This window comes from Coregonus lavaretus (genome assembly GCF_964263955.1).
Source record: "Coregonus lavaretus genome assembly, chromosome: 13".
Taxonomy (NCBI): domain Eukaryota; kingdom Metazoa; phylum Chordata; class Actinopteri; order Salmoniformes; family Salmonidae; genus Coregonus; species Coregonus lavaretus.
The window spans coordinates 30,887,190-30,913,435 of NC_140000.1; the positions used below are offsets into that span (position 1 = coordinate 30,887,190).

At 43.8% G+C, this 26,246-nt stretch overlaps 1 protein-coding gene across 1 annotated transcript in view; it reads right to left on the reverse strand.

The window, feature by feature from the left end:
- LOC311140567 (plectin-like) overlaps positions 1-25,589 on the reverse strand; it is an 89,900-nt gene extending 64,311 nt beyond the window's left edge. The window contains exon 1 of the mRNA XM_084175683.1: positions 21,988-25,589. Within this exon, the coding sequence (XP_084031809.1) occupies positions 21,988-24,970 (2,983 nt within the window). The 5' untranslated portion in view covers positions 24,971-25,589. The remainder of the gene's footprint in view (positions 1-21,987) is intronic.
- Positions 25,590-26,246: the final 657 nt, after the last annotated feature.

Here is a 26,246-nt window from a genome sequence, read left to right on the forward strand (position 1 = left end):
TTATTTGAACAGTGAGAGACACAATAACAACAACAGAATACAGAAAAACGCATGTCAAAAATGTTATAAATTGATTTACATTTTAATGAGGGAAATAAGTATTTGACCTCATTAAATCCATTAAAATGCAAATCAATTTATAAAATTTTTGACATAAGGATTTTTTTGTTGTTATTCTGTCTCTCACTGTTCAAATAAACCTACCATTAAACTTATAGACTGATCATGTCTTTGTCAGTGGGCAAACGTACAAAATCAGCAGGGGATCAAATACTTTTTTCCCTCACTGTAGATGTGGCTGGGAGGTGGTTATATCATTTCTTTCCCATGAACCATCAATTTAGACAAGTGTGTCTGGGTAATATTTTTATCTGGACACTTTATTTTATATATTGCTGCTATGCAAATATGCAAGTAATCATTTCTCTGTACCGTTTACACCTTCTGTATCCTGTGCATGTGACAAATAAACATAGTGGGTGTTTACCAGAGACGGTAATGTGAAAAACAACATGACCTGCACCAAAGTCAGATCAGGATATAGGCCGACTAGATAAAGTGTATTTTTACCTGGAGTTTTTCCTTATCGTAGGCTACTATACTTTCACCCCTTTTAGTCTTGAAATATTTGGTTGTTTACTACACTTGCTTACTCACTCTGTTTAGCACATGGCCTCACATGTGAATCCTTAAAGAGATGGGTGGGGCCAATGCTTAAGAGGGTGTGAACGATGGGTAATAGGTGTAGACAAAGAAGAGCTCTCCAGTAGGTGTATCAAAACATTCAAGGGCCATTTTCTCAAAAGTGGGGTTACAAGTTTATCAACTTTCAAAGCAGAATTACTTTCTCATTGTTCCCCAACTACAGTATATTATATACCATTTTGTAGCTCTGAGTCTCTACATAAAAAAAAACAATTTCAAATTTTGCATCATAAGACCGAATCGAGATGGTCGGTCACATATCCAAATCAAATTCTAATTCCTAATTCTATGATCCTAATAACCAATTAATTTCCCACAATACAAACGAAAAACGAAAGAAAGATCTTCTGGGCGGCAGGTAGGCTAGCGGTTAAGAGCGTTGGGCCACTAACTGAAAGGTCGTTGGTTTGAATCCCTAAACTGACTAGCTGAAAATACATTACTAAAATGTAAATGGTAATACTAAAGCATCACCATTGTGTCATGAATAACCAGCCTTAACAGACAACAACTGATAACATTGTTACATCTATTCAGCAAGTAATCCGATATTCGTTCAAAGGCTATGCTTTATTATTCACACAGATGAAGAGGTGTGCGTGTGTGTCTAAAGGACAGCAGTTAAACGGGTGTTTAAGTGTGAATGTACAATCGGGATTCATCATGTCTTTCTTCTCAACCAGATCAGCCAAGGTGAAAATGTGAAAGACGCTGATATCACATTGTCAAGAGAGAAGGCTAATTTGTATTTGATTTGCATCAGGCTTTACAGAGACAGGGCTTTGAACATCATAGGCAAACAGTAATGCTGATGATAACCTAAGGGGTGAAGTGAAGGGCTGTTGGAATAGGTAAACTGAAATACAAATCCAATTTAATCCCACACTCATTGAACTACACACGATAAAAAGCCAACATTCATTTCCTCATAAAAATAAACTGAATGGAGAGAAAACCCTGTGAGGAACTTTCTAGAACAAGTGTCAGAGCTCCGATGATCACTGCCAGCTGCTACCCACAGGGGGATCTCCATCCCTCACATGTCTATCAATGAGCGTAGCCACACAGTGGTGAAGTACACTCACTGGCTTATTAGGTACACCCTTCTAGTACCGGGTAGTACCCCCTTTGCTTCCAGAACCACTTGAAGTCTTCAGGGCATTCTATGAGGTGTCGGAAACGTTCCACAGGGATGTTGGTCAATGCTAACGCAATGGCATCACACCGTTGCTGCAGATTAGACGGCAGTACATTCATGCTGCCAACAGCCCATTCCATCTCATCCCAAAGATGCTCTATTGGGTTGAGGTCTGGGGACTGTGCAGGTCAATCAAGTAAACTGAACTCGCTGTCATGTTCCAAGAGATGTTTCTCCACTCCTCAATTGTCCAGTGTTGGTGATCGCGTGCTCACTGGAACCGCTTCTTCTTGTTTTTAGCTGATAGGAGTGGAACTAGTGTTGTCGTCTGCTGCAATAGCCCATCCGTGACAAGGCTCGACGAGTTGTGCGTTCCGAGATGCCATTCTGCACACCACTGTTGTACTGCGCTGTTATTTGTCTGTTTGTGGCCCGCCTGTTAGCTTGCACAATTCTTGCCATTTTCCCTCAATCTCTCTCATCAACGAGCTGTTTTCGCCCACTGTAACGTAAATCGAACAGTAACTAGTCCAGTGTAGCTCAGTTGGTAGAGCATGGCGTTTGCAACATTTACATTTACGTCATTTAGCAGACGCTCTTATCCAGAGCGACTTACAAATTGGACGCCAGGGTTGTGGGTTCGATTCCCACGGGGGGCCAGTATGAAAAATGTATGCACTCACTAACTGTAAGTCGCTCTGGATAAGAGCGTCTGCTAAATGACTAAAATGTAACTGAATGCCTCGATGCCTGTCTGCCTGCTTAACATAACAAGCCACGGCCACGTGAATCACTGTCTCTAGGAGCAATCCATTTTCGTGAACAGGGTGGTGTACCTATACACAGAAAAATCACTACAGTTTACTGCTGAAGAGTATTGAGTGAAATGGAGAGATTTGGGAAGGAATGTGCCCTGAGGAGAGATAAAAGTATGGTTTTCCAATGCCTCGCAAAGAAGGGCACCTATTGGTAGATGGGTAAAAAACAAACAAATTCCAGACATCGAATATCCCTTTGAGCATGGTGAAGTTATTAATAACACTTTGGATGGTGTATCAATACACCCAGTCACTACAAAGTAAGAGACATCCTTCTTAACTCAGTTTGCGGAGAGGAAGCAAACCGCTCAGGGATTTCACCATGAGGCCAATGGTGACTTTAAAACAGTTACAGAATTTAATGGTTGTGATAGGAGAAAACTGAGGATGGACCAACATCATTGACAGAGTGAAAATATTTACTCATGTACAGAATAAAAAATATTCCAAAACTTGAATCCTGTTTGCAACAAGGCACTTAAATAATAATGCAAAAAATGTTGCAAAGCAATTAACTTTTTGTCCTGAATACAAAGTGTTATCTTTGGGGCAAATCCAATTCAACACATTACTGAGTCCACTCTCTGTATTTTCAAGCATAGTGGTGGCTGTATCATGTTATGGATATGCTTGTCATTATTAAGGACTAGAGAGTTTTTCAGGATTAAAAAGAAACAGAAATGGCGCTAAGCACAGGCAAAAACCTAGAGGAAAACCTGGTTAAGTCGGCTTTCCACCAGACACTGGGAGATGAATTCACCTTTCAGCAGGACAATAACCTAAAACACAAGGCCAAATATACATTGGAGCTGCTTACCAAGAAGACCGTGAATGTTCCTGAGTGGCCGAGTTACAGTTTTGACTTAAATCTGATTTAAAATCTATGGCAAGACTTGAAAATGGTTGTCTAGCAATGATCAACAACCAATTTGCCAGAGCTTGAAGAATTTTGAAAATAATAATGGGCAAATATTAAACAATCCAGGTGTGCAAAGCTCTTAGAGATTTACCCAGAGATATTCACAGCTGTAATCGCTGTCAAAGGTGATTCTAACGTATTGACAAAATCAGACAAGCTTCCATTTCTGTATCATTAAATGTTGCATAGCTTTTTCCAGTATAGGCTTTTATGTTGTACTCTTCAATGGCCATGAACATTCAATCCAGTACTATTCATATATATATTATTTTATATATATATATATATATATTTGTATTATTATATCATTTTCCTTGTTTCAGGTCAACATCATAAACAAATTGTACATACATTTTAATTCCAGAATGAAACAAGGTAACATAAGACATAACATAACCAACAAACAAAAACATACAAAAGCAATAAGAATTATACATTCCCTTTCAGTTCTCTGATCTTTTTTTCTAATTAATTTCATTATTTTTTTCTTTACATACCTTAAATAATTTGACTGTCACAAAATGTGTGGCTGTAGTGTGTAAAATACCCCTAAAAGAGTATAGAGGTGTATACAACAATATATTTATTTTATACAAGAAAGAGACCAGGGTCCAGGTGACCAATAAATTCATAGGATTTGTATCTTGACACTTCTTAGTGTATCTGCAAGACTAGGGGGAAGGGATAGTAAAAAGGGTTCCCATATTGTATAGAAATCTCCTTGCTTGTTCCTAAATATAGCACTAATGTTCTCCGGTGGTAACACTTTAAAGATCTCACAATACAACTGAATTATTGTTAGTGGCTGGTCTTTTATCCAGTTAAGGAAAATGCATTTGTGGGCCACAAAGAGTAATTTTTTAAGAAGATTGAGCTGTGCTAAGGTAAGTGAGGGCCTGTTCCCGACGACACAAATAGCCATGGATCCATTCTTATAGGACATATGAACATGCCCTCAAGCTCCATTTTGACATTTTCCCAGAAAATTGTAATTAATGGGCAAGTCCAAAACAGATGGCCATGAGTGCCTCAACAGGAGATAGTCCACTGGGGGTAACCAGTACTATTTAGTGGGCAGTCCCACAGCTTTGTTAAGGGTTTTAGGGCTTCAAAGATAAAGGGAGATACTTCTCCTAGATTTAATATAATTTAGAAAGAACTTCACAGGATATACAGTATGATGCTTATGTATACTAACTAGGGTGTGCTGTTGAGAAATCCCCTGATGAGGACCGAGAGGTATAAATAAACTCTTAGCCTAGGACAGGATGTGTTTCCATGGTCCCAGAGCAACTCATAAATACAGCCTCAATGACTGCCACTCATGAGGTACACATCAGGTCGTACGTTGTTCCTCTGTGTTTTTTAACAGGGTCCATTACTCTGCCCTCTCCCCTTCTCTCATTTTACATTTACATTTACATTTTAGTCATTTAGCAGACGCTCTTATCCAGAGCGACTTACAGTTAGTGAATACATGTTTTTTTTATAATGGCCCCCCGTGGGAATCGAACCCACAACCCTGGCGTTGCAAACGCCATGCTCTATCAACTGAGCTACATCCCTGCCGGCCATTCCCTCCCCTACCCTGGACGACGCTGGGCCAATTGTGCGCCGCCCATGAGTCTCCCGGTCGCGGCCGGCTGCGACAGAGCCTTGATTCGAACCAGGATCTAGTGGCACAGTTAGCACTGCGATGCAGTGCCTTAGACCACTGCGCCACTCAGGAGTTCAGTGTCCTCTCAGAGGACACTGAACAGTATCCAAAGTCAACAATCTGAACCAAACTACATGTCTGATTTATAACTCTCTGCTCCCCATGTGCCCCCTGTTGCACATGTTGCATATGTCTACTGTTTATCTTGAAATTCTGGAACTTTCTGTTATGAATACTGTACCACACCAACACAGCTTTACAGACAGAGTGTTGGTGTTGGGGGGGATATGTGTTATTTTGTACACACTCATGGTTCCTGGAAGGATAAAAAGCACACAAGTGAATCAAATTGAATCACTCCCTCCCTCCCAAAATGTCTGTTGCAGCCTCCAGAGTAGAAGTTGTGGGAGTTGTGATTGTTTCCAGGAAACACTGTGGAGCTTTCCTCCACACCAGTGATTCAGTGCCAAGCCCCTCACCCCAGTCCTTCTATTGCATCTGCTTACAACAGCATTATGAGTGTTTGTGTCATCTCTTGGACAACAGAGAATGATTTGTGTGTGTTCAAATGTAAGCAAAGATCAATTCTAATAAAAATCTTGAGTTACTGTAAAAGTAGGGTGACAACCCCATGCACAATCTCTACGTTGTATTTACAGTCTAAATAACCTCAGCAAAAAAAGAAATGTCCTCTCACTGTCAACTAAGTTTATTTTCAGCAAACTTAACATGTGTAAATATTTGTATGAACATAAGAAGATTCACCAACTGAGACATAAACTGAACAAGTTACACAGACATGTGACTAACAGAAGTGGAATAATGTGTCCCTGAACAAAATCAAAAGTAAGTCAGTATCTGGTGTGGCCACCAGCTGCATTAAGTACTGCAGTGCATCTCCTCCTCATGGACTGCACCAGATTTGCCAGTTCTTGCTGTGAGACGTTACCCCACTCTTCCACCAAGGCACCTGCAAGTTCCCGGACATTTCTGGAGGGAATGGCCATAGCCCTCACCCTCCGATCAAACAGGTTCCAGATGTGCTCAATGGGATTGAGATCTGGGCTCTTCGCTGGCCATGACAGAACACTGACATTCCTGTCGTGCAGGAAATCACGGACAGAATGAGCAGTATGGCTGGTGGCATTGTCATGCTGGAGGGTCATGTCAGGATGAGCCTGCAGGAAGGGTACCACATGAGGGAGGAGGATGTCTTCCCTGTAACGCACAGCGTTGAGATTGCCTGCAATGACAACAAGCTCAGTCCGATGATGCTGTTTCACACCGCCCCAGACCATGACGGACCCTCCACCTCCAAATCGATCCCGCTCAAGAGTACAGGCCTCGGTATAACACTCATTCCTTCGATGATAAATGCGAATCCGACCATCACCCCTGGTGAGACAAAACCGCGACTCATCAGTGAAGAGCACTTTGTCCAGTCCAGTCTGGTCCAGCGACGGCGGGTTTGTGCCCATAGGCGACGTTGTTGCCGGTGATGTAAGGCTGGTCCTCACCAGACAACAGGCCTACACGCCCTCAGTCCAGCCTCTCTCAGCCTATTGTGGACAGTCTGAGCACTGATGGAGGGATTGTGCGTTCCTGGTGTACCTCGGGCAGTTGTTGTTGCCATCCTGTACCTGTCCCGCAGGTGTGATGTTCGGATGTACCGATCCTTTGCAGGTGTTGTTACACGTGGACTGCCGCTGCGAGGACGATCAGCTGTCCATCCTGTCTCCCTGTAGCGCTGTCTTGGCGTCTCACAGTACAGACATTGCAATTTATTGCCCTGGCCACATCTGCAGTCCTCATGGCTCCTTGCAGCATGACTAAGGCATGTTCACACAGATGAGCAGGGATACTGGGCATCTTTGGTGTTTTTCAGAGTCAGAAGAAAGGCCTCTTTAGTGTCCTAAGTTTTCATAACTGTGACCTTAATTGCCTACCGTCTGTAAGCTGTTAGTGTCTTAACGACCGTTCCACAGGTGCATGTTCATTAATTGTTTATGGTTAATTGAACAAGCATGGGAAACAGTGTTTAAACCCTTTAAAATGAAGATCTGTGAAGTTATTTGGATTTTCACTAATTATCTTTGAAAGACAGGGTCCTGAAAAAGGGAAGTTTCTTTTTTTGCTGAGTTTATATGAGAAAGGATTGCTATAAGCCTTGATTAAACTGAGAACCACCTGTAAAACAAGTTCTGCCTGAGAAGTAAACTGTTGAAGTCATTATGTACCAATTATGCAAAACACTCCAAACGTTCCATCAACCGCCTGGGAAACACCCTCTCAATACTAACCAGCCTCTGAATATCACACACTATACATAATAGAAAAATCCTTTAAAAAAGGTAGACCTCCCATGAACAACAGTTGAAATACTGTATTTGGCATGACCACCTAAGGAAGAATTTGCTAGGTATGGTTGCCTTGGGCGATGGTAAACAAACACAAATGGAAATGTTAAAGTTCAGAGAGAGAATGAAAGTTGATGCACCTTGTTGGTGAAAGAGAGAGGTTTAATGGTTTTACTTAGCCACGCCCACTTACAATGACCTTTGAAATGACCTGATCTTTAATCCCCGCCTACATGTACATGTCTAGCTCGGGTGCTCCAGTGTCCCTGCACATTGCGGATTTGGTATTGGCACTGACCCTGTATATAGCTTCCTCTCTTATTTCTTATTTCTCATGTTTTCTTTATTATATATATATATATATTTATTATTATTATTATTATTATTATTATTATTAGTTGTGCTGTTTTGATGTTGATTGCTGCACTGTTGGGTGGAGATTGCAGGCTGGGCATTTCACTGTACTTGGCATGTCACAATTAAACTTGAATTTGAATTAGGTCAGATCAGCAAATGATAGCCTCTTCCTGTTCCAGTGGGATCGTATTCATTAGAGTAAATGGGAGCAAAACAATAAACGGAAAACAAAAACAAGCGGTTCTTATCCAAGTAGTCCCTACCTGTTTCAGTCCATTTGGTGCCAAATGAATGTGACCCAGTACAACAGAGCCAAACTCTCCAATACAGAAACAGGTAAAATGGCCACTGTATAATATACCTGCTATTATATAGTATGTGATCCTCACTACTCTCATCATCACTCTGTATATTAAGGATGGGATGGGATCCAGCTAAGGAGCCATTGAGTGGGGTTGGGGTTACAGACCTGTCATCATGCAGGCCGGTGCCAGTGACAGAGGACAGTTGGGGACCAGATACCACTGTCACTGCACAGGAAGAGCATAAATCACCAAGAGTAGCCCCATCTACTTAACCATTTTACTGACTCTGATGAGACTTCCTCCAGCTGCATTCCACCAGCTACTTAACTCTTGATGACGCTTCTCTGCTGTGTTCCACTTGCTGCATGTGTGTGTGTGTGTGTGTGTTCACAACATACATGACATAGTGGATGTTATTCTACCTAGATGCCAGGTCATCATTTTTCTCTGTAGGAGCCCAACATTGTCACTGCACAGGAAGAGCATCAATCACTTAGAGTAGCCCCCTGCTACTTAGACCTTTACTAACTCTGAAGGGTTAACAGAACATTATCGTTTTGGATGAAGTGGATGTTATTCTAGCTAATTACTGGGTCATATTCTAGCAGGTTGACATGTAAACAACATTTAGCCTCCCCATTTGTAGGGTTACACATAACCCTTCATGCATTTAACCTATAGTCTGTGTCATTCCATATGATATTCCCCATCACAGATCTGATGTTGATTCAGGCTAACACCTTGAAGAAGATATCAAAGTGTTCCCGTTGAATGGCCGGCCCACCTGTGGATTCCTATATCTCTCTGTAACGCTATCTGTCTGAGTCTGTCTGTCTGTTTGTAGGGTGGGGCCATCACTGTCCTGTCTCCAACCTGACAGGTGCATTAAACCCTGACCCTAGCAACAGTGATTAATCCCACCTAAAAGGATCAAAGGCAACTTTCAACTCTCACAGGTGGGCAGACACACACACACCAGCCCGACTCCGACGCCCACATGCATTGCCTAAAACATGACTGAAACAGGTTTGGGAATTTACACATTGTTCACACCTGACAGCCCCTCATCAACTACCCTACAACAATAAGCATAGCTAAGTCTTGGGGTGGAGGTGGGGTGGTCAGGCGGAGCACCTCAAGCTTTCTCAGTGGTGTGACTTGTCAAGATGGCTCTGGTGGGTCTAACGGGTCACACGAAAACCTGCAACACGAGACCAGGTGATGGGCTTCCCATGTTCCCATGCACTTACTGTGTAATGAGAGCTAAGCCCTTTGCTGCTGCTGCAGTAAGGTCACTTCCATCACGTACTGGGTGCTAACGTGGTATCAGCACGGAAAGACCCCGCAACCTTCACCAGTCACGGCTTGCCAAGGGTTATGCCCACCGACCACAGAGGTCAAGCATGAAAGTGACTGCCTTACATGCAACCGTGTCATAAAAGTTGAAGCTGGTGTAAGCATGCAGGCTAAAATTAGCATGTTGTAAGCCAATTCAAACATAGAAAATCAAATCAATGTTGGAAGTACTGGAAGGCACTTACCCTCATATTAATTTAAATCTGAATCTAACGGTTAAATGGTCTGTTCTGTGATAACGGCAAGATGAAAATGTGATAATAATATCTCATTAAAAATACTGTAGCTACTATTTATTCAGAGGCTTGATAGATTTGCAATTCATAGATTTGTGATATAAGTAATTACTTTCTTTCAAACCTTGGACACTGATTCAGATCCAAATAATAACAACTAGCGTGATGTGAACAGATCAGCCACTCCCCCTCATGCCTCTCATACCACATACCACGACTGCTAACATGACTAGGATAGTAGCCAGCATTTAGAGGGTTAACCTCCAACACAAGAGGGCTGACGAGAGTAAAGCAAGAGTGAGAGAGAAAGAGAGAGAGAGAGAGTTGCTGGTGAGAGAGAGAAGTAAAGGGAAAAGGAGACACGCTCCTACTGAATGGTACAGCCGGCTACTCTATGACTTTGACTCTCCTTAACTTAAGGTTAGAGTGTGTTCTTGGTGGGAGATTAACATTGAAAAGCCCTTTCCCCTTTTCTCCCTATCGTCTGAAGTTCTCTTACCTTGCCTCCTCAGTCTCGTCAAGTGCCAGACTGCGATCAGGGTCACTATGTGCCCCAAAACCACCAGGGCGGGGAACATGGGTCCTGGGGGACTCGCCACTGCCGGCATTAGGACAGAGATAAGCCCAGGACAACTTTGGCAGCGCTGACAGACAGGTGGGAGGGCATGGAGTGAGAGGGGAGTGGGGCCGCGTGGGTGTGCCACAGAGGAGAAGAGAGGTGGGAGGGTGGTTTAAAAAAGAAAGACGTACAGTTTCAACCTTTCCAGGCCAAAACAGTGAACCCCTAGCTTTCTCTCACTCGCTGCAACCCCCTCTACTCTTTCAACACTTCTTCTGTCCCTCATCTAGTCTTCTCTCTGTTTACAACTCAGTCTTTCTCTTCCTTTCTCTTCTCTTCCTCTCTCTACATTCTAAACGTATGTTTCTATAATGTATGTGTCTGTTCTGTAATAACCAGCCCACTCTGTGTTTACAGTACACATCTGCTTTAAATCCAAAGGGCTGTCTAAACCAAAGTGTATCTAGTCACATTGGGACTTTACTAGACTCTGTTCATTAAACATACAGACACACACACACAAAGGCAAATTAGACTTCCAATGAATGAACAGTTTTTAAAAAACTACCCCTGTAAAATGATGTCAAAGTCCTCTTCTCCCTCTTGAAATACTAGCACTAAAACAATCTGATAATATGGTTATAATTTAAGTAAACGTTGACAGTAGGTGGAAGTTTACATTGAGAGTATTGTGTTCTTACCACATTGAATTTAACCCCCTCTCGGACTCATTCCATCCTAGAGTATCAATGTTCTTTTTGTTCCCCTTCTCTCTCTCATTGCAGCCTAATCGCTCCCATATGTTCCCCAATGAATGATCCCGCTCTTTTCCAACCTCTACACATACAGTGCATCATAGTTCAACTGAACAAGGATTTAGTTCTACAGTATTTCGCAAGGGAAGTATGTGATGGATATGTCTTTGTTAGGTAAATTAAAGCAGGACTGGTTGGTCTGGAAGTGTTATTTAAAGGTCCTGTCACTGAGTGATTTCAAAAGAAGAAAGCCCAGCCCAAAGGAAGAATAATAATCATAGTAAGGCCCATCAGAGGGTAAAGGTCTCGCTGTGATTTCAACATCAAACAACTCTTTATGAAATGTTGCTGCATTCACATGCATTCTTCATTCTCTGTCTCAAAGATAGAGAGGGGAGCAGCATGTTTACCATACTAGCCCATCGATTACACTTTCACACATGCGCTATGTACAGTATCACCTCTATCTTGCAAATAATTTCCTTCAAGACTAAGAGTGAACTAAACACAGACAATCTGAAGTGTCATCAAATAATCCTGCCTTCTAAATCTCTTAGAAAGAATAAGATAGACTACCGGTTAACTTGCTTACACACAACAACAACAATCCCAAATGGTCTGGCGACACAGGTGGCTTGAGCAAGGCTTGTGCAAGATACGAAAATAGGTGTAGGCTTTATTAATTTTTTACAGCTATTCAGTATTCACAAATAGCCCAACACTATCCTTCTAGCCAGTCACAACCCTCTTATTCTGGACGCACGTCTGTCCAATTCTGAGGACTAGACAGTTCCCTCCGGGTGGCTGGAGGGGTGGGGAGTGGGACTGTCCCACTGTCACACAGCTTCAAATATAAATATATATATATATTTTTTTTTTAACAGTCAGCGGACGTTATTCGTAATTCAAGTCCGCCATAGTGCCAACAGGTTTAAATATGGAATAGAATCCCTACTTCGGTAGCTGAAGGTCGCGGTTAAGCGGCCATGAGTGTGTGCGTGTGTGGTGAATGTGTGTTTGTGTGTAGTACGGATGTGCGTTTCCCCCCTCTCGGCAACACAACAACATTTCTCACACCGCGTTTGCCAAAAACACACAGACGGACAGCCGACAGAGAGACAGATGGACACAGACACTGACCACAACAACAGTCACCCCAGTCAGTTGACCTACCAGGTATGATCTTCATCTATGTTGTCAGGAACAGAGAGAGTAAGAGGAAGTAGGAGGAACAGAGAGAGCCGAATCAGGGGGAATGAGGGGAAAGAGGAGGACTCCTGTTTATTTGCTGTCCGCTGCCCCGTTTCGCCCCCTTCTTAATTTTGACAGCCCCGTGCCTGCTGCTAGGATTTGTCAGCCTGCTCTCTAGTGGCCTCACAATTAGAAGAAGGGGGGCGGAAGGGACCTGACAGGGCCAAGGGGGGCGGAGGGGGGAGGAGGAGAGGGGAAGGCAAGGGGTGGTATTGAAACTTACTGTGGCGCTATAAATACCAGACAGGGACAGATGATCACACCATCACAGTTTAGAAGCTGATGGCACCAATCTGGCGGCCATTTGGATGCAGTAGCCCACTACGCCAGGCTACTTTTCTTCTAAGATGAGGAGATCTTTATTCAGTGAGATTATGTCACAGTTTCAGCCAGGCCAGGAAAGAGACCTGACCCATTTAAGAATAATCTGATGACGTATACAGCTTGAGCACATACTGTACCTACATACCTGAAGTATGTCCATCAGCTAATACTGTCAGCAAATAGCCTACTATATAGCCATCATCTAATACCACTACGGTCAATTGAGCTTTCTGCCAAAGCCTATCATCTATGTGACATGAAGACACAAGTGGATAATCAACAGGTGAAGCAGGACAAATGGTTCTCAACGAAGCACTGTGTCGATTACACTGTCCTCTAACATAAACCAGATGGAAGAGTGAACACAGAAAGTGATCCGTGATATAACACACAACACAAAACGCCCAAAAATGACAATTTCTCATATCCAGAACTGGAACAATTTTGTCTCAGGCTGGCTTGGTGGTCTTCTTTGGCAATGTGTTAGGAATGTCAAACTTAAACTGTCTAAATGCCAGTGAACACACTCCTGTTTAGTGAGAGATAGATTGGCATGACCTAATCCAAGCCTCTCTAATGATCCCCTGTTGCTTTGGGGACCCCTGCAATGTATAACATTGGCTAAATATAGCATGTTTTTTAATTGGTGGCTATGTCTCTAAGTGTGCATGTGGCATTGTGAATTACAGTATTGACAATGTACAGTTGAAGTTGGAAGTTTACATACACCTTAGCCAAATATGGGGCGGCAGGTAGCTTAGTGGTTAAGAGCGTTGTGCCAGTAACCGAAAGGTCGCTGGTTCTAATCCCCGAGCCAACTAGGTGAAAAATCTGTCGATGTGCCCTTGAGCAAGGCACTTAACCCTAATTGCTCCTGTAAGTCGCTCTGGATAAGAGCGTCTGCTAAATGACCTAAAAAAATAAAATAAAATAAAATACATTTAAACTCAGTTTTTCACAATTCCTGACATTTCATCCTAGGTAAAAGTCCCTGTCTTAGGTCAGTTAGGATCATCACTTTATTTTAAGAATGTGAAATGTCAGAATAATAGTAGAGAGATTTATTTAAGCTTTTATTTCTTTCATCACATTCCCAGTGGGTCAGAAGTTTACATACACTCAATTAGTATTTGGTAGCATTGCCTTTAAATTGTTTAACTTGGGTCAAACGTTTTAGGTAGCCTTCCACAAGCTTCCCACAATAAGTTGGGTGAATTTTGGCCCATTCCTCCTGACAGAGCTGGTGTAACTGAGTCAGGTTTGTAGGCCTCCTTGCTTGCACACGCTTTTTCAGTTCTGCCCACACATTTTCTATAGGATTGAGGTCAGGGCTTTGTGATGGCCACTCCAATACCTTGACTTTGTTGTCCTTAAGCCATTTTGCCACAACTTTGGAAGTATGCTTGGGGTCATTGTCCATTTGGAAGACCCATTTGCGACCAAGCTTTAACTTCCTGACTGATGTCTTGAGATGTTGCTTCAATATATCCACATAATGTTCCTTCCTCATGATGCCATCTATTTTGTGAAGTGCACCAGTCCCTCCTGCAGCAAAGCACCCCCAAAGCATGATGCTGCCACCCCCGTGCTTCACGGTTGGGATGGTGTTCTTCGGCTTGCAAGCACCCCCCTTTTTCCTCCAAACATAACGATGGTCATTATGGCCAAACAGTTCTATTTTTGTTTCATCAGACCAGAGGACATTTCTCCAAAAAGTACGATCTTTGTCCCTATGTGCAGTTGCAAACCGTAGTCTGGCTTTTTTCTGGCGGTTTTGGAGCAGTGGCTTCTTCCTTGCTGAGCGGCCTTTCAGGTTATGTCGATATAGGACTCGTTTTACTGTGGATATAGATACTTTTGTACCTGTTTCCTCCAGCATCTTCACAAGGTCCTTTGCTGTTGTTTTTTGGATTGATTTGTACTTTTCGCACCAAAGTACGTTAATCTCTAGGAGACAGAACGCGTCTCCTTCCTGAGCAGTATGACGGCTGCGTGGTCCCATGGTGTTTATACTTGTGTACTATTGGTTGTACAGATGAACGTGGTACCTTCAGGCATTTGGAAATTGCTCCCAAGGATGAACCAGACTTGTTGAGGTCTACCATTTTTTCTCTGAGGTCCTGGCTGATTTCTTTAGATTTTCCCATGATGTCAAGCAAAGAGGCACTGAGTTTGAAGGTAGGCCTTGAAATACATCCACAGGTACACCTCCAATTGACTCAAATTATGTCAATTAGCCTATCAGAAGCTTCTAAAGCCATGACATTTTCTGGAATTTTCCAAGCTGTTTAAAGGCACAGTCAACTTAGTGTATGTAAACTTCTGACCCACTGGAATTGTGATATAGTGAATTATAAAGTGAAATAATCTGTCTGTAAACAATTGTTGGAAAAATGACTTGTGTCATGCACAAAGTAGATGTCCTAACCGACTTGCCAAAACTATAGTTTGTTAACCAGAAATTTGAGGATTGGTTGAAAAATTAGTTTTAATGACTCCAACCTAAGTGTATTTAAACTTCCGACTTCAACTGTATGTTCCATTCACAACTTTACTTTCTTAGACACATTTTCTTTGGCCATCTATTTTTGAGGATGAAATAGGCCTTTCTAAAATCAGTATTATGTGTTCAATGTTATCTAGGCCTAGTCATTTGGAGCTCCGTAAAACTGAAATACAGTCACAGATATTGAAGATTTCAATATTGTGTCTGCTAGGAACTGAAGTCCTTATAGGATTGTCTATGGTCTAAACACAGTTGCTAGTAATATTGACATGGAATATTTCCACCAAATTAACCAATAAAGAGGTGCAGTAATTCCTGAAATAGAACACAGAATTGTTAATTTAACTGACCATAAGTCCACATCCATTTTCGACCAAGCCATAAAGGGGCCCCAAGTATAGACATTTTCTATATGTCTAGTGAAGAAAGCTCAGATATTCTCTCTAAACCATGGAGACCCTCTCTGCTCTAGTTAATGTTCCATCTTAACTCAGAACGTCAGGCGGGTGTCTGCTGAAAAACATACTGTTGGGAGGTTCGTGTTAAAGGTCAAATGTTTCTGAGACCTTTGAAATGAGTAGAGAAAACCTACAGTATTTTGTGTTTGGGTGGGTGGGTGTTGTGGGAGTGGGTGTGTACTTGTGTGTGTTCTTGTGAGCATGCATGTGCATGTGTGCATGTGTGTGTACACATCACAAAATCAACATACACCTTTTAGAATGTGTTCCCTTCCCTCCTCTCAACACCCAGGGGAGGATACTCATACCTGAGCCACATACAGTGCCTTCAGAAAGTATTCATACCCCTTCACTTACAGTATTCAACATTTTGTTGCGTTACAGCCTGTATTCAAAATGGATTTCTCCTCCATCTACACACAATACCCCATAATGACAAAGTTAAAATATGTTTTTATACATTTTTGAAAATATATTGAAAATGAAATACAGAAATATCTAATTTACATAAGTATTCACACCCCTGAGTCAATACATGTTAGACTCACCTTTGGCAGCGATTACAGCTGTGAGTCTTTCTGGGTAAGTCTCTAAGAGCTTTGCACACCTAGATTGTACAATATTTGCACATTATTATGTAAAAAAGTATTCAAGCTGTAGGCCAGTGACACAAAATCTTATTTTAAAATTCAGGCTGTAACACAACAAAATGTATAAAAAGTCAAGGGGTGTGAATACTTTCTGAAGGCACTGTAGCTTCTAAGGTATGTTGTTGACCAAGGACAAAAATCCAATATGTACCATGGGAAATACCTAACATCAGCTCATCTTGGCCTAGTACTCATTATAGGCACATATGCTATTGATCTGTGTGTTTGTTCCATAGTTTAGACTACAGTGAGTTAACTGTTATATGGAGGCAGTAGATCTCCCAGTCACTCTGACGTGAGCCAGCCAGGCTGCACTCATTACATTGTATTACAAACTATAATTAACGCTGGTTGTTCCAGCAGCCTTTTTCCTCCATATGAGCCAGCTCTGCTCCAATTGGCAACCACTCTGCCTGCCTATGCTGGAAGACAATACCCAGCAGGCTCCTGTGAGAGGACTTTGTATATGTTACAGAAAATGTATACACTGCAACGATACCTTATACTAGTGTCTACATTGTTTTATTGGTTGATAAACATTCCATCTCCTACAATTGGGTCAGCTGTATAGCTTTGCATTATACTAGAGTATACATTGTTTTATTGTTTTATAAACGTTCCTACAATTGGATCAGACCCGTGTGACGTGAAGCATGTGACGCAAATCACAATTCTGCGCAAGCAGACAAAGTACGATCTCTCCATCGGAAATATGGAGCAACACGTGTTTTCCTAGTCAGCCGGCCTGTAAATACACAGGTGCCATCCCAGCCTAGGAGACATGCCAGGTGGTGTAAGCGGAAAGAGATAGGAGCAGCTGAGCTACCCAACTTTGTTTTGAGCACAACAGCAAAAGACAGATTGACTGCCTTACACTGTACTCAACATTCTCATAGCTGCGATGTCACAACACAGGCTACTGATACCGTGACGGCTAACAGTGCTTGACCCCCATGTTTTTCACTCACGAAAGGTCAGGATCACACACCACAATCGTGAGCCATTAGTATGAAAAGAGACAGAGGAGAATCCTGCGAATTGCTGGTAATTTCATGTTTTACACAAATATAATAACAAAGAGAATGGTGCCGGAGGGGATGGCTGCCGTTTTACGGGCTCCTAACCAATTGTGCTAATGGCATTGAGGAGTATACCACCTCAGTCACCGGCTTCATCAATAAGTGCATCGACGACATAGTCGTGACCGTACGTACTGTACATATCCCAAACAGAAGCCATGGATTACAGGCAACATCCGCACCGAGCTAAAGGCTAGAACTGCCGCTTTCAAAAGGAGCGGGACACTAATCCGGACGCTTATAAGAAATCCAGCTATGCCCTCAGACGAACCATCAAACAGGGAAAGCGTCAATAAGATTGAATCCCACTACACCAGCTCTGATGCTCGTCGGATGTGGCAGGGCTTGCAAACTATTATGGACTACAAAGGGAAACCCAGCCGCAAACAACACTGAAGGATGCATGAGAGCACCAGCTTTTCTGGATGACTGTGTGATCACACTCGCAGTAGCCAATGTGAGCAAGACCTTTAAACAGGTCAACATTCACAAGGCCGCGGGGCCAGATGGATTACTAGGACGTGTACTCAGAGCATGCGCGGACCAACTGGCAAGTGTCTTCACTGACATTTTCAACGTCTCCCTGACCGAGTCTGTAATACCTACACGTTTCAAGCAGGCCACCATAGTCCCTGTGCCCGAGAACGCAAAGGTAACCTGCCTAAATGACTACACTTCAATTCGCATACTGCCCCAACAGATCCACAGATGACGCAATCTCAATTGCACTCCACACTGCCCTTTCTCATTTGGACAAAGGGAACACCTATGTGAGAATGCTGTTCATTGACTACAGCTCAGTGTTCAACACCCACAATGCTCATCGTTAAGCTAAGGACCCTGGGACTAAACACCTCCCTCTGCAACTGGATCCTGGACTTCCTGACGGGCCGCCGCAAGGTGGTAAGGGTAGGCAACAAGACATCTGCTATGCTGATCCACAACACAGGGGCCCCTCAGGGGTGCGTGCTTAGTCCCCTCCTGTACTCTCTGTTCACCCACGACTGCGTGGCCAAGCACGACTCCAACACCATCAATACGTTTGCTGACGACACAACGGTGGTAGGCCTGATCACTGATAACGATGAGACAGCCTATAGGGAGGAGGTCAGAGACCTGGCAGTGTGGGGACAGGACAACAACCTCTCCCTCAACGTGAGCAAGACAAAGGAGCTGATCATGGACTACAGGAAAAGCAGGGCCGAACACGCCCCCATTCACATCGATGAGGCTGTAGTGGAGCGGGTCGAGAGTTTCAAGTTCCTTGTTGTCCACATCAAGACAGTCGTGAAGAGGGCATGACAACACCTATTCCCCTTCAGGAGACTGAAAAGATTTGGCATGGGTCCCCAGATCCTCAAAAGGTTATACAGCTGCACCATCGAGAGCATCCTGACCTGTTGCATCACCGTCTGGTATGGCAACTGCTCGGCATCCGACCGTAAACCGCTACAGAGGGTAGTGCGTACGGCCCAGTACATCACTGTGGCCAAGCTTCCTGCCATCCAGGACCTCTATACTAGGTGGTGTCAAAGACTCCAGTCACCCAAGTCATAGACTGTACTCTCTGCTACCGCACGGCAAGCAGTACCGGAGCGCCAAGTCTAGGTCCAAAAGGCTCCTTAACAGCTTTATCCCCAAGCCATAAGACTGCTGAACAATTAATAAAATGGCCACCCAGACTATTGACCCTCCCCCCCACCCCACATGTACAAATTACCTCAATTACCTCGACTAACCTGTACCCCCGCACATTGACTCGGTACCGGTACCCCCTGTATATACGTAGCCTCGTTATTGTTATTATATTGTGTAACTTTTTTTTTTACTTTAGTTTATTTAGTAAATATTTTCTTAGCTCTATTTTCTTAAAACTGCATTGTTGGTTAAGGGGTTATAAGTAAGCATTTCACAGTAAGGTCTACACCTGTTGTATTCGGCACGTGACAAATACAATTTGATTTGAAATATGTGGGAATGCTGTGCACCGAGTAGGGAGAAGCCTAGGAAAACAACATGGCATGTCTGAAATATAAGTTGGGGTTGGGGTAATGGCCTCTTGTGCCCCACGTGTGGGAAGACTTTTACAAGGCACCAGCAGGCAGCCCCACTTATCATAAACACTGTAGCTTTTGTTTGAACATGCAGTGCTATTCATTCATCACACATGATTGCAAATGTCACAGACACAGTGTAAGTGTTTTCCTGGGATTTCCCAGATCAAGAGTCACTGTTGGCCTGATGTATAAAGAGCTTTCAAGTGACAGGGTAGGATGTCAATGCCAGATGTAAAGTTCCCTGTTTCGATTTCTACATAGCCATATTGACAGAAGTCTGAGAAAGGGTTGAATGAGTTCTGAGAGTCTCAGACAGTACTAGCAGGATAAAAGTAGGCGTACTGTAGAACAATCTGAGAATATTACTGAATCTGACGGCTATTTCATTAGATGGCACACCATGAATACTAAACGCTCTAGGATCTTCAGACATAAAGAGACACCCTCATACCAATGTGCTGTCTGCTAAACATCTCCATTTGAAGTATTTTTCAATCACTGCCGGATATATTCCTTCACATAGATACTGTCCCTAATGTATCTAACGGTATCGCTTACATAGCTACATGACATGCATTCCATATTATTGCTATTATGTTATGGACAGTAAAGCTGTCAAAATAGAAATACAAATAGATAGCCCAGAGAAAGACACTACGCTTTTACAGTGGTACTTCTGGGGTAATTAGCGCATACACATGGCTATTATGGATCATCCACAGTAGGTGGCAGCAGTGAGTTAGCAAACATTGGTATTATCTGTGGTTAGGATGGCACTCTGAAGCATGATGGGCTTCCCTGCCTGATCAGTTATACAGCCTTTTTTTATCCCATGATATTCACATAAAGAGCAAGGAACCTTATTTTCTTTACATTTCGCACTGATGCCAAAGCAAAAGGAATATAATGCCCCTAACATATAACAATATGCCACTGGACATTTTGAAGAAGATTTTGCCTCCAGACGTGTTATTTGATCCAGATCTCTTAAATGCTCTAAACGCTTTTGACTGGGTGATCTGTAACCACACTCTAACCTCAAATTGCTGAAAGTGGAGTCATTCTCCTGATGACTAACACAGCTTGACCACTGCCTGTCATATGAGCAACGCTGCTAATTCACTCCAGACCTGCAGAAGCCATGTCACATGTGGAACCGAGAAAACACACCCAGAATAGTACAGCTATGGTATGAGCAAACTATTCCAGTTTCCTGTCTGTTCTCTCTCTCACACAACAGTGCAGACAACGCCCATGTGTACTGCTCTCTTGCCACTCTGTGCAAAGGTTATATGCTACAGTATACAGTCATTAACACCCATGTAATACATCTCCAAACCCACAATCTATAAATTTCAAAAACCTACAATGTGCATCTTGCTTTAATAACAGCAAACAACAGCAGAAAAACAGATATTTATACTTTGAGTTCAGCCAAAGCCAACAACATGGGATAGCATTGCCAACATTTTAATGCACATTCCAGCCAATCTGGGGGGGGGGGGGAGCTGCCAGCAGGCATGATAACGTTATGTTCAGAAGGCCCCTATCACTAGCATGTTGTTACATAACACATACAAGGGCATACTATTATCTGACCAGAGAGGGGAAACCAGGAACTGGAGACCACCGTTAAAAAATCACAGTGCCAAGAACACAGTCTTCCTGACTAAAAAACAGAGAGAGAAAGTCTCAAATGCACCACACCCCCTTATCTCATTCATTCTCTCCTTCACTTTGTTATGCAGGTCATCTCTACAGAGAAAAGACGGAGGGAGTAAGCTAGGCGTAGCACATAGCCACACCACAGGAATTACTGCAGGTCTGAATCCTTTCTGGCAGGGAGACAGTGAGTGTGCATTGCTCAAGTCTAAACTCAAAGTCATGTGGCACTGCTGTTTGTACAATAAAATACATGTTTCAACATGGTTTGTATGCTACAATATGGTGTTATGCATGAACATCTATCACATTTTTCACTTTATAGTATGTATAAGATTTAGTTATCTTCCCTGCCAGTGAAACAGAAATCATATGAATATACAATAGGGTGTGAACTACTATAGTAGCATGCTCTCTCAGATGCCTAAATCACAGCTTCATCGTAATTGGTTTGTACACATTCATCATCTCACAAACAATTCCTAAAGAGCAACCGACTCTATAATAGAATAGATCCAGAAAATCAAACACTGAAACTAAGGCTTGGGACTATAATACAGATTTTTGCTGACCAAACTAATACCATCATTTCAACTTCAAAGGATATTCTCTGAAGGGAAAGATTCATAAACCAACAAGTATAATAACCTAAACACTGTTTATACCATATGCAAATAGAACATAATAGCACATGGTAAAATACATGGTAGTGCCATCACCACAACGCCCACCTCCCACAGTACATACAAGGGAGGAAACCTTGGCAACTCCAGTGACATCACACATCAAACACACAGGACAGGAAGTAACTAGGCGGAAACAAGAAATTCTCTCAAACCTTCTATGAAGTTGGGGAAGGTCTTCTCCTCGGGTACGTCCAGAGAGTGGTCCCAGTCATCCTCAGAGATGGCGCTCTGGGCGGAGTCGACCACCGCTCCCCCGGCCAGGAGAGCCCGTTCGATGGCCAGTGCATGCAGGACATCAAAGTCCAGTTCTTGCCCTGTTATCTCAGGTACAACAGGAGGAGGAACCTCTCCTCCAGCCACTGCCTGCGGGCTAGTGATGCGCTGCACCTCAATCACCTCCTCCACCACTACTATCTTCTTCCTCATGTTGGCCTCGTCTACAGACTGGTCACGGGTGTCCTCCAGGTGAGGCTGTGCTGGCAGAGGGGCGGTGGCTGCAGTGGTCTGTGGGGGTTCCTTGTCCTTTTCCGAGGCCTTGGGAGGAACAGATAAACGTTTCTCCTTCTCCTCCTCTGTGTTCTGTGCTGCTGCTAGAGTGGCTGAGTGTTGTGCAACAACTCTGGGAAGCTCCCCCTGCTCAGTGTGGAGGCTGGCCCGTGCCACAGCTCCGGCTGACGCTGTCTCTCCGGCTGCAAGGGGTGCTTCCCTCGCAGAGGTTTTTGGTTTCGGGTCCTCCCGTTTGATTTTTTCAGCAGAGAGCTGGGAAGGCTCCGCCTCTCCTTTGTCTAAAGCAGGGGCCCCAGCCTGCACAGCTGCTTCCATGCTAGTTTCCTCAGACCACATTCTTTCAGGAGGTATCTTTGGAGAGCCGTCCATTACTTTTCCCCCGAGGGTGTTTGGGAGGTCAACCTTAATGGCGGCCCTGGTCATCGACACCTCCTCTGTTGGTGATAATGTTTCAGATGCAGGTGGGGATAATGGTTTTGTGGTTGTGGTCTCACGGTCTGGGGCAGAAACCTGCTTTTTCTTTTTCGCTTTTTTTGTCTTTGATGAATCAACCACAGCTGTTTCTATAGGGGCTTTAGCCTCCAGCACTATGGCAGGTTGTGGAGGTTGCGGTGGAAGTGTAAAGGTAATTTCTTCAGGTTTGAGGGCTTCCTGTGTCATCTCCATCTTTATGGTCTTCTGCACTGTCACCGTTTCCACTTTAGTGACACTCATCTCTGACCTGTGGGGGAGTTTTCCAGCTGAGCCTGAGGTCACTTTACTGGTCGTCTCAGCCTTCTCCTGCACTTGGACAGTGACTGGAGGCTCAGCTGGAGGGGCTGCAATGGGATGGGGTGCAGCTTGTGATACTACAGGTTTAGTGTTGCTCTGTTCCACTGCTGGTTTGGGGGTCTGATGAACAGCCTCATTTGATTTTTGTACCTCAGCCTTACTTTCTTTTTGAACCTCAGCCTTAGTTTCCTTTTGAACCTCAGCCTCATTTGATTTTTGTACCTCAGCCTTACTTTCTTTTTGAACCTCAGCCTTAGTTTCTTTTTGAACCTCAGCCTTAGTTTCTTTTTGAACCTCAGCCTTAGTTTCTTTTTGAACCTCAGCCTTAGTTTCTTTTTGAACCTCAGCCTTAGTTTCTTTTTGAACCTCAGCCTTAGTTTCTTTTTGAACCTCAGCCTTAGTTTCTTTTTGAACCTCAGCCTTAGTTTCTTTAGTGGATTCTGGTCCCTTGGGCTTTGTTGATGATGTAATAGCTGGTGGGGGTTTGGGGGGCTCCTGTGTCTCTTCCTCGGGGGTCTTCAGTCCTTTTTCTGGGGACACCTTTGTGACAGGTGTTTCGTCAGCAATCACAGCCTTCGCTGTTTCTCTGGGAGATTTTTTCTTCTTCTTTGATTTGGAGCCATCTTCAATCATCACTTTTTTAGTTTCGATAACCTTTTCAATAACCTTTTCAGTGACAACACTGTCATTGCCATTGACCACTGGTAAGGGAGCAGTGATGTCAACTTTGAGTGATTTGGGGGGTTCGGCTGAGAGTTTGGGGGTCTCTAGGGGGATGGTCATTTCTGCCACTTTCTTCGGTTTTGGAATCTCCTTCACCTTTGTTTTATTTTCCTCCTTAATCTCTTTAGTAGGGGGCAGGGGTGCTGGAATGGCTGACTTGCTGGGGACAGGTTCAGCGGAGACTTTGGGGGTCTCCTCAGAGATGGTCACTGTTGCAGCTTTCTTGGGCTTCTCTTTACCTGCTTTATTGAGAGAGGATTCAGCTGAGACCTTCACTGCTTTAGCCCCAGCTACTGCAGCACTAGCTACTGCAGTTACAGCTAATGGGAGGGCTATTTTGGAAGAGACTGACTTGATGCTGGCCTGTGATTCATGTGTTTTCTGAACCGGAACCACCTGGGACCTTTCTGAGTGGACCTTAGTGATGATTTTCTCCTGGGAGATAACCACTGCTTTACTGCTACTAGCCTCAGTGGTCTGAGAGAAGGTAACCGTGGAGGCCCTCTTCACCTGGCTTTCCTCCATCATTGAAGCCTCAGTGCGGAAGCCCCGTCCCTTCCTCAGGGGAGGCTGGGCCATGGCCTCAGATTCCCATGATGCTCTTGGTCTGACCGTCTCGGCGGCCATCGGGCGACCTCTGAACCTTGGTGTCTGGCCAGAGGGGCCTTCCTCCTCGGCTGCACCCATCCTCCTGTGTCGGTAGACCTGGCGCTCAGCCATCGCTTCCTGACTCTCTTCCTTGCCAGGTTTGGGGACATAAGATGTGGGGCCGTCCACTGACTGGACCCCACGTGCTGCCCTTTGGGCAATGGCCAAGGTGCCTGTTGGACGGCGAACCCTTTGCAGGGAAGAGGGGACGATCTCAGCAGGCAGACGGAGGTAGTCGCGCAGGTAAACAATGCCCTCGTTGGTCAGGTACCAATAGAAGTGCCTCCAGGCGAACGTCTCCCTCAAGTAGCCCCTGGACTTGAGGGAGCCCATGGCGCGGATCACCTGCAGGTTTCCCACGCTGGGGATCTCTGGGTGCTTGGTCTGGGGCCGCTTGTCCTTCTTGGCCACCATGACGCCATCACGAAACAAGAGCTCGTAGATGGCCCTCAAGTCCGCCAAGGGCATCACCATTCCGGCCACCATTGTTGCTCTGTGTGTGTGTGTTTGTCTCTTCAAAGTATGACAAACAGCAAAGCTGGAGCCACTCGGCCAAGGGAGAATGAATTACAGGATGACCTCACTTCTCAGTCTCTGAAAGGGTCCAGTGGCTAAAACAGTCTGACACGTGCTTTTCAATCCAATAAAAAAAAATATGAATAAATTGTATTCTCTCTTATTGCTTCTTCGTCACTCTCTTCTTGTTGCCTTTGAGCGCGTGAGGAAACTCCAGAAACTAAAGTCAAAAGAGTACTGTTCCCCCCTTCAGTCAGACTTGCTTGGAAGTGAACAAACTCCGGTCTGACGCATGCAGCGGCAGAAGGCGAGAGAGAGAGAGGAAGAGAGAGAGAGAGAGTGTGTGTGTGTGAGAGAGGGGAGAGAGAGAGGCACACTGCTCCAAACGGCTCCTCCTACCTTTTCTCTACAGTTGAGGAAAAGTTGGCATGGGAAAAAAATACTTCTGAATAAACAAACTTAAACAACGGCAGAAGGCGAAAATGACTGATGAGGGGGTAAATAAATGTGTGCAATCGAGATTAGATTATGATAAGCGAGCGAGCGAAAGAAAGAAAAGTAAAATGAATGGAAGCTACTAACACACCTCTGTAGTGCTTCAGCACATGCAGGGCTGTTACTAAAAGAAGACGCCCACCCACACACGTGTGCTCACAGTCACACACTGATGGAGTGGGTTGGACCAGGAGTGATTAGCTAGCGACAGTAAAGGGAGACACCCTTCAGGCATACCATCCTACACTGCAGAGGCACACTAGACATTTACTTTACGGGAAGCTTGTCACCCTCAACCACCCTGGTTTACACATTTCAGATCCAGTATCACAGACTGCTTGACTTTATTTCCTACACACAGAGGATCTGACTGAGAACTGCATGTCTCCAGACCCCATGCCTAAGAGAGTAAACACACTTTCTTCTTGTATGTAGTATGACATATATAGATTATATGAAAGATAAAAGAGAGATAGGCTATAGCCACAGCTACGGTAACATGGACATAAGCTTTGATGTGACCGACTAAAATTAGATTCCTGTAACTTGATAGTTAGACAAGTCAGGGTGGAAAGCACAAATAGCCCTATGGACTGAAATGATTTCACTAATCAATCTTGTTTACAAGCCAAAGAGGTATAGCCAGATCCCACTCATATTACTAATCAAACAATTGATTGAATTCAACTCCATTCATGTCAGTGTTTGTTTGTGCATTACACAGTCAGCACCAGGTGGAGAGGAAATAAAA